This window comes from Ctenocephalides felis, unplaced genomic scaffold (assembly GCF_003426905.1).
Source record: "Ctenocephalides felis isolate EL2017-DRISC unplaced genomic scaffold, ASM342690v1 CF-g0.4_SCAFFOLD_03571, whole genome shotgun sequence".
In the NCBI taxonomy this organism is placed as follows: domain Eukaryota; kingdom Metazoa; phylum Arthropoda; class Insecta; order Siphonaptera; family Pulicidae; genus Ctenocephalides; species Ctenocephalides felis.
In genome coordinates, this window is record NW_020539725.1 from 8,981,738 (window position 1) to 8,991,238 (window position 9,501).

The 9,501-nt window shown below is 30.3% G+C and overlaps 1 protein-coding gene across 1 annotated transcript; it reads right to left on the bottom strand.

The window, feature by feature from the left end:
- Positions 1–687: 687 nt before the first annotated feature.
- Positions 688–3,449, bottom strand: LOC113385562. The gene is made up of 3 exons (XM_026623414.1): positions 2,386–3,449; positions 860–985; positions 688–742 (listed from the first exon to the last, which is right to left on the bottom strand). Exons 1-3 carry the CDS (start codon positions 3,447–3,449, stop codon positions 688–690), a joined length of 1,245 nt encoding a protein of 414 aa, XP_026479199.1.
- Positions 3,450–9,501: the final 6,052 nt, after the last annotated feature.

Sequence of the window (9,501 nt, forward strand, 5' to 3'; positions counted from 1 at the left end):
AACGACGTCTCTTTCACGCAGAAATTTAACAAAATTGCGGTAGTCTTCTATTTCAAAAATGTTGAATTTAATAGTTTTATTGGGTAGGTATTTAGTGATGTATTTGTTTTTATTAATAATTGAATTAATATCCGCTATCATAAGATTGTAATCTCGAACCCCGTAGACAAATAAAGGCGGAGGAGTAGATTTTTTATTATCTGTTGCCTCGTCTGATGGTTTAGAAACTTTGTTTTCTAGAGCGCTGAATTTGTTGGCTAATTTTATGGGAACGCTTTCATTACTTACTGCGTTGTTCGGGCGACGTCTTTTAGCGGAAGTTACCTCTTGCCATGGGTTTTTATTCGTGTAATCAATCACATCGCGTGCAGTGGACTCTGGATCCATTGTTGCTATTGAAGACAAATTACTTGTTGATGGAATGGGAGTTGGATCCGACGATGTTGATCTGTTTACTGCATCATCGTTATTTCTTTTTGTAGTCATCTGGTTCAGAACTAGTTGAGTAGAATTATTTTGGTCTTCGTGAATGATGTTAAATGATTCCACAATTGGTATTGTGGAGTGATAATTTATAGTACTCCCTGACGGGAGCACTATATTTAATTAAAAAGCACTGAATTCACAAGTAAAGTCACTTACTAGATCAAACACTACACTAAACTGTGACTAAATAAATGCTGTTTATTATGCTTGTTGATTGTACTCAGGTATTGTATAATCGATGTGTTCGCTTCGAGCGCTGAATGAAGAATTTGATATTATAAATAACATAAGAAATACAACAAAAAAAACATTGCAATGAAAATATTGATTTTTAAAAGTAATCCACCTTTAAAATCGTGAATTCACTTCTTACCTGTCTATTCTGGCCAGATCCTCTCTTATCCATTTTATGGTAAAACCACTTTCTAATATTCTCATAAGAATCATATCGAATCTTTCTTTATAGACAGAATTTGCTTTGATTACATGTGCATTCAGCCTGCAGCAAAAATAAGAAGTGAACGTGTAGAAGCCAATTCATAATTCTAAATAAATTATATTGTTTTATATCTATAAATCAAATCAAATCAAATGATAAGTGTAAGGTAAAACTAGACATTTCGTATTTTAATTTTGAGGGATTGTGTTAAGATAAAATATAAAAAATAGTTTTTAAATTTACAAAATTTTAACAGAGATTTCTTTACAGACTTCTCCTCAGTATCAACTACTGTCATCCTCAAATTCCATATTATATCATATTTTGATTGAAATTACACATTGAAATTTAAATTTGCACATACTATTTTTGAAAGATTTTTGAGTATGACCATATATTTTAAAGTCAAAACCGGGACGGCAATTTTTAGTTATGCTAACCCGGATTAGGTGAAGGGGGGGGGGGAGGGGTAGTGGTTATGCTAAATCATTTTAAAATAACATACTATTTAATTAATATTTATTATGTTGATGGATGATTTTTTTAGCGACTCGCTTTCTTATTTTTTGGTAATCTTCGTGGAATTGAAAATAAATCTTCGAATTTATTAATGTGAGATTATATTTTAACCCATCTTTGGTATATTTCTCCTTCATAAAGTATTCATTCATATAAGCATATTTGTTGTCTTGTAATATTATTATTCAGTAATAGCAATGATTCAATTCAAACCTATTTTTTTTGAAAACCCGGGACAATCCGACACAAAAAATCTAAATCTGGGACAAATTTTACTTTTAGAAAAACCCGGGACACGCGGTGGAAATCTGGGACTGTCTTGGCCAAAACGGGACGTATGGTTACCTTATTAATAATGTTTTATACTTATTTTTGTTATGCATCAATAAACTTATATTTTTTAACTTATTTTAACGATTTTTAATTTTCAGAAATTTGGTATTTTTATATTTTAACTAACCTATAGGGATCGTTCAAGTATTACGTAAGCAGATTTATTACAATTATTTACTCCCCCCCTCCCTTTTGTCAGCAAAAATAAGCAAAACTTCTTACACAAAATAAGCAAAATAAGCAAATCAATAACACCCCCGCCCCCTATAGTGCTACTTGAACGGCCCCATACTTACAAATTTCTGTACTTACATGATAAAATTTTAAACTTGTTTCATTACCGAATATACGATTTTTGAAGTTTAGAAAAATAATATTGTAAAAAGTTTTAAATTGTTCACATAAATTATAATAAATTTAATAAGTTCAAAATTGAATTATACTACGTGTAGTTCAATCAATGTAAAGAAAATTATTTCAATTGAGATATTCGCATATTTTCTGAAGTTTGGCTGTTTTTTCTTTCGCACTAGATTATTCAATTAAAGTGTGATAAACAGATAAAAAATACATAAAAGAAGAAATTTAATAAATTAATACTTTATTACCTAGAAGGTGGTGCATCGCTCATGACATGCAGTAAATCTTCCCCAGTTTTGTTCGAATAATATATAGCCGCTAATCTCTCACTAAAATATAATCCCGATAAATAAGCAGCTCTTTTGGTTTCTATAACCAGTTCTACAGCTTTCAAGTAATCATCCTCAATAACTTGATTTTTCAATAATGTTTTGAAATACTTTGGACTTTCCTCATCTTTTCCTATATCTTCTATCAATTCTTTCATTCCGAAACTCGTATATAACGTCATTCCACTTTCAGCCAACTCTTCCATTGTATCTACATCTAAGGATACTTGATTAGCTGTCAAATGTTCTACCATCTTAGCCTGATAGGTATATGTGTTTATCATTGAGAATAACAACATTGAAGCAAAAACAAAACGCTCGAAAATGAAATTTGGATTTTCCTGACCAATCAATAACATTAGGCCAAATAATCTTTGTAGAAATTGCAGTAAGGATACATTGTTTTTAATGCTTAAGAAATATGAATGTAAATGTTGCATCAACCTCCAGATGCATGTGATGGCAAGGTATGAAAATGTCAAATATAAAGCTGCGCTCAAATCAAATATATGAATGAACAAAATCTTATCACTGGCGCCTAATTTAGGACTAACAAATCCAAATTCAAGTTGAACGATTGAATGAGTGAATTGTGCATCTAATTCTCCAATTTTCATGATGGCACGCATATTTGCTAATATTTCTGCATTGCCTGTGTGCAATTCTTGCAGTGCACCAGTAAATGTACCATTTTCATGAGCGTTACCATAAAGTAGACCATCTGTGGGTGCAAAATATATCGGTTCAAAGTTAACGCCGCTTACTAGATAATGCATTACTTCACCATCTCTCAATGCATATTTTGTTATGTTACCATTTTTGTCGTATATTGGCATTACAGTACCAGGATGTTCAAATATACAAATTCTCAAAGGATATTTATGCACGTTCTGCAGACGATTTTCTAATTGAAAGATATAATCTACGGACATGTCAGCTCCTAATTCAAAATGATAAACAAATCCTCGGACATTATTTTTCATTATAAATGGATTGTATAGAGCACCATATACTTTGAAGTTATCACTCGTTAAGTTTTCTTGCATATAAAATACAAAAATATTTAAAATATTATGCTTTTTCCAAGTGGATATTAGTAATTCTTCGACCTTCTTTGGGGTTGTTTTATATAGGATAAGCATAGCTTTTGCGTTTGGATCTACTTTTGATATGATGAAAATTCTTGAAGTTAAGGCTTCTGTGGTATTGGATATGAATATATAACCTTCTACTGTTCTTGTTTTGTAAACGCCAGTCGTATTATAATTAAACACGTGATTTCTGAAATGAATAATGTTTTGAATATTGAAATATTTATAAATATATTATTAAAACAGCATATTATTTATAAAAATATCAAAACGCGCCTGAACATCACAGCAAATAATGAATTGTTTTTGTATCGTTCAGATGGCATTTTGTTATGTATGTCACTTCACTCAATAAGTCCGTAAGATAACTAAGAAAAACTCATTTTTTTGGCAAATTTTTTTTTTTTTAATTCAATATCGTTTTCTTCGAAGACGATATACCAATTATAGGGAATTCAAACTTTTTGAACCAATTTTTGTAGTACAATTTGTACTTAGCCACAAAATTCGGCCATCATCTCATCATTTGGCAAATATTTCTTAAGAGCGAGCATCGTTTTGAGATCTAAGAACAGGATATGGTCGCTGGGGAACAGATCTAGCGAATATAGTGAGTGGGGAAGAAATTCGGAGCCTAAATCATGTTTTTATGGCTACTGTTTTCACGGATTTGTTGTCCTGATGGAGCAGCACCAATTCTCATCTGAAGGTATAAGCCGAGAATTAGATGATATAAGGGTTATGAATTCAGTTTTATCGAGGAACCAACCAAAAACTAATTTTCCTGAAAAAGTTCAACCCCAAAAATTATCAAAAAAAGGTACATCGGTACATCATCATTATATAATAATAATGCGTCATAGCTGGTTAAAACTTCTTTTTAATTTAGGTCTTATCACGGGTACACCTGATGGTTTGAACGACTACGATAATGACTCGGACTCCGCGTCTTCATTATTATCAAAAAATAATCATTTTTCTACAGATAGTCAAAATAACAAAAGATTGATTACGACTGATTCCGATGCAACTTTCGATGGTGCTTGTAGCAATTGTGGTAATTATTAATCACTAGTTTTTCATTTTTTTTCTTTACTTATTATTTATTATTTAATCTTATAATTTCAGGTCTGTCAAAAAAATATATTGACTTAAAATTTTTCGAGATGCTTAATAAGCTAGATCGATTGAAGTTCAGTATTTTATATGAAATAAAAAAGCAAGGTGGCAATATACAAACGCAAGTAATTCATCATTAACTAAGGCTACTAATAAGACATTTAGTGAAGCAAGAGAAGTTTATAAAGAGATATTTCCTTTTGATAATCTTCAAAATTTCAAAAACTTTGATGATCAGTTGAATGATGAAAATGAAAAAGTAAATTTACAAAATTTGTTTGAAATACTAATTTATGGAGAGAACAATATAAATGCTTGCGTTCGAAAGACGCTGTCTGAAATTATTGCCCCCGAAGTGCAACAGCACTACTCTGGAGCCGGTCGAGTAGTTCGTGGCGAGGGTAAACTAAATTTTAGTGCAACTAAAACATATATCTGTTTATCAGGTTAGTTCTATTTTATCACTTTTTTAAACTTAATAGTATTAAGCGTGACAAATTACGATTAGCGTATAAATTATTTGTCCCATCTCATTGTGCATTAATCAATTGTATAATTTCACGCTATAGTTATTTTTTATATTCTTCAGTATTATTTTGATCTAGCTTTACCTTAGAGCTTTTTTTCAACATTTTCTAATAAAATAAAAGTTTCTTTCTAGGCTTTATTGACGTAATTAATTAAACAAAAAAATATTTCATGTTGATCTTGACGTTTTGATCGATTTTGATTTAAATAACAATAAAAACTTTTTTATATGCCTTTGACATTTGTCACAGAATGTATCTATTTATTTGCAATATATATTTTATATTTCAGATGTTATACAAAAAAAATTCGGTGACTCGGACCAAACAAAAAAATTAAGATCTAGCGTTGGATCGTTTCTGGCAAATTTTGCAGACAGAGGTGGCAGTAAGCGTAAACAAGCGTAAATAAGCTGTAAAGTTTAAACTGATTTCTGTTCTATTATAATTATTACTACTATTAAGATTATGACTATTATTAATAATATTATTATAACTATACTACTAGAACAATATTATTATAATATTGTCTAATTTTCAAAAACTATTATTCTATTTTTTTATGTTTCCAAAGTTTTTCTAAAATGTAAACTTTCTTGAATAAATATTGGTACAATATAATTTTTTTTGTAATTTTATTTTAACCACGCTTGGTCAGCAGTCGGCCACTACTCTTGGCCGGTACTCAGTTACTATGATGAGCCGATCCTCGGCAACTATAACAGGATGACGCTCGTATACTATCCTCGGCCGATGCTTATTCGGCAGTCTAGCGCTGATGTTAACATCCGATGCCCAGCGGGTCTTGCCCCGATGACACATTCTGATCGTCATCCGATGCTCGAGGATCGGCCGGCTATCATAGCCTGATGATCAACCGATCACCATTCTTTGTATGGGCGGTTTTCTTTTTCAAGTGGGGCGGTTTTTTTGATTTTGATTTCTAAATGTTCCAATAACGCTATACAATAGGTTGATGATCTGGCCTTTTTTAGGATAGTTGCGGAATATCATTTCTTGCGTATCCCAACAAACTGACGCGATAACCTTACCAGCTGATTGGTTGCATTTTTTCTCGTCATCGTGTCTAGTCCACTCGGCTGATTGTGTATTCGACTCCAGAGTGTAGTGTTGAAGCCAGGTCATATCCATGGTGACATTGATGCAAAAACTCAGTTTTATTTCGATTAAACAGCTTCAAATACTCTCACAAATCATCAACTCGTTACGCTTTTGATCAATTGTGAGTTTGCGTGGCACCCATTTAGCACAGAAGTTTTTCCTATTCAAATATTTGTGAACGATATGTCCATCACATACTATTGATATCTTTAGGGTGTCAGCTAGCTCAGAAAATTTTACTTTTCGGTTTTCCAAAACGTTTCGATGGATTTTTTTTGATATTTTCCAATGTAACCACTTCAATTGGCCTTCTGAAGTGTTCAGCAACGTCAGTGTCTGTATGGCCACGATTAAAATCAGCAAACAACTTCTTCGCCATCTACCTCGTATCGGTATTTTTACCCATCAAAAATCAATGATAAATCAACCCACGAAATTGCTTTCAATTCATGATTTCGAAAAACTCAAAAGTAGCGTCACTTGAATCTCTGTAACTTGTAAACTAATCGTTCGATTGTCGTGAAATTTTGACATATGTTAAAGTTGTTGCTTCCTACAATTCATATGGATGATTTCATAGCAACTTCTCTTATGTGTTATCCTACGGACTTATTGAGTGGCGTTATAAAACATTGTTTTTAAAGTTTGGCTTTAAAATAAATTTCACATGAGTAATGATTAAATACAAAATCAAACTAATAATTAAACAATAAGAGCTTTAAAATAGAGCAAATGCCATGCTCTTCTGTAATGCTCATTTTAAAGGTATAATAATAAGAGCAACTTCAAATTTTTTAAAATGTATTATCTTTTAAATTTAAATTAAGGGTATGCCTTAATAATCATGAGATGAATTCTTTTAAAATTCGGTTAATCTGTTTGAATTGGGCAATGTCGTAACGACGACGAATATAATAAAATTTATTAACACAACAATATTATAATATAATTAAAAATTTAACATAAACCACTTACCGATCTCTAATTACATATATCAGTGGTATACTAAAAGTTGCCATTCCGCATTCAAATAATTTATTACTTATTGCTAAAGAGCTATCCTTCATTGCAATAATCCTTACAGCTATTTTATCCTAGAATTTTCAATTTTTTTATTATACATATAGTTAATTTATTTTATAGAAAGCCATACGCAAATATATGTATATGATTTATTATATATGATTATTAAAATATTAGGGAATTAATATTTGATTGAAATAATAATAATTTCATTATATAGTACATGGCAGTTTCATTACATAATAATTAAGGTTTTTTATAAAAAATTATTGAAGACATATTAAAACATTTAACAAGCCGACCATTAATATTCAATTTAATTTTTATCAATTAATCAATAGCATTTTTGTTTTTATAAAAAAAATATATTACTGTATTATTATTTTTGTAAATTTACAGTTATTTATTTTGACAACAGATCTATATTGTTTAATTTTATTAATATTTTTTCTTAAAATATCTTTTTCAAAAGTTTTTTCTATTAAATTATCATCAGAGGGATATATATGTATGTTGAACATAACCTTATTTCTTATTATTTATCATTCATATATATCACATGCAATTTACTTGATGTTTATTAACAGTTATAAAGCATATTATTTAAGTAGGGGAGACTGGATACGGTTTTTTGATTAGCCATAATTTTGGTAATTTACCAGTTTTCACATTTGTCTACGTTAAATCAAATTATGCAAGAAAAGGGCGAGTCATAACCGTCCACACCCTCAAGGACGATTGGGATAGGCATAATTGACTTCTATTGTTATTAATAGGAATAATATGTAACACAACACAACATACACATTTAAACAAAGCTTATGAATAAAATATAACAATATATAACACAACATATTTTTTTAAACAAACTTAACAAGAATTATTTATGAAATCTTTTTATTTCTTATATTGATTTTTCCTTTTCCTTTCGTATTTTGTCTTAGTTAAGTCAGACTTTTATCTATTTAATCTTTAATCCGAAAAGGACAAGAAATATATGTCACGTGGTACGGTACCCACGAGATTAGTTACAACCGTACCCAGCCAACACTTCTGAAAACAAATCATCATTATGACCGAGCTAAATTATCTAATTATAAGCAAAAACTAATTGCTGGTAAATAACTACTAATATTCAACGTACAGCAAAATAACAAACAGAGTGACCCAGTGTATAATTAAATAATGGAATTGTTCGAACAAACATACATTATTATTCTTCTTTTGGATCCTATCTCAAAATCAGTATAGTTTAGCTGTTGTGACGACTGTCACGACCTTACCCTGTCACAATCGTACCCAGTCTCCTCTATAAGCTGCATATTTTATTTGTAAACTTCTACAAATCAGTCATTAACAATATAAGAAGTTTTGTATTTTAATAAAATTTTACCGAAAATTTATAAAAAACTAGCAAACCGGGCGAACTCCGTTTCACTACCAGATGGTTTCATTTTATGTAACATTTCGTTGGGTGATTAAAAGATGAAGAAAAAAATTTCCTGCTGTTGAAATTGAATACAAATTTGCACAATATACGTGATTGGCGAATAACTTTTTTTTTACTTTTTTGCACAATTTCACAGTGAACACAATGCCGGTTTGTCACATGAAATTAACTGAGCAGAAAACAATGAGTAGCTGTCAAACAAATGTGTAGCAGTCAAACAAAAAAATATTAGTTTGTAGTACATGCTAAGTATCAGAGATTTTTCTGTTGAAATCTTTCTTCAATTTTCTTTGCTATAAACCTCACGGAGTCCGAGACCTTTCCAACGAAATTTGTTTGTGCGTTCTGGAGTTATATCGTCAGGAAGGAAAAAACCCGACTTATTTTTATATAATAGATAAACATAATTAATAATTGTTCATTCTCATTGGAGTAAAAAAATATATAAATGATTAATTACCCTGAAATATCTCCATGTTATATCCCAAAACTTTTTAGTCGACTCAGTACATAAAGATTGTTCATTAGGTAAATGAATTGCATCTGAATATAACAATAAAAATACTAGCAAAAGTATCACCATGATTCAATGAAACAATTTTAAACATAAAATTCAAACTAACATAATGATACCAATAAATCATATATCACCCCCATATCACTTTCTTTTATTTTGTTATTCATTTTTGCGTAACACCACTAA

Excerpts from the sequence above, each read along its gene's own strand:
- LOC113385562 (XM_026623414.1), bottom strand. The coding sequence starts at position 3,449 with ATGAAAAATAATGTCCGAGGATTTGTTTATCATTTTGAATTAGGAGCT. Across the intron at positions 986-2,385 it reads AGCGATGCACCACCTTCTAG|GCTGAATGCACATGTAATCA; the intron begins GTAATAAAGTAT and ends TTTTTGCTGCAG. Across the intron at positions 743-859 it reads GATCTGGCCAGAATAGACAG|CGCTCGAAGCGAACACATCG; the intron begins GTAAGAAGTGAA and ends TTCTTCATTCAG.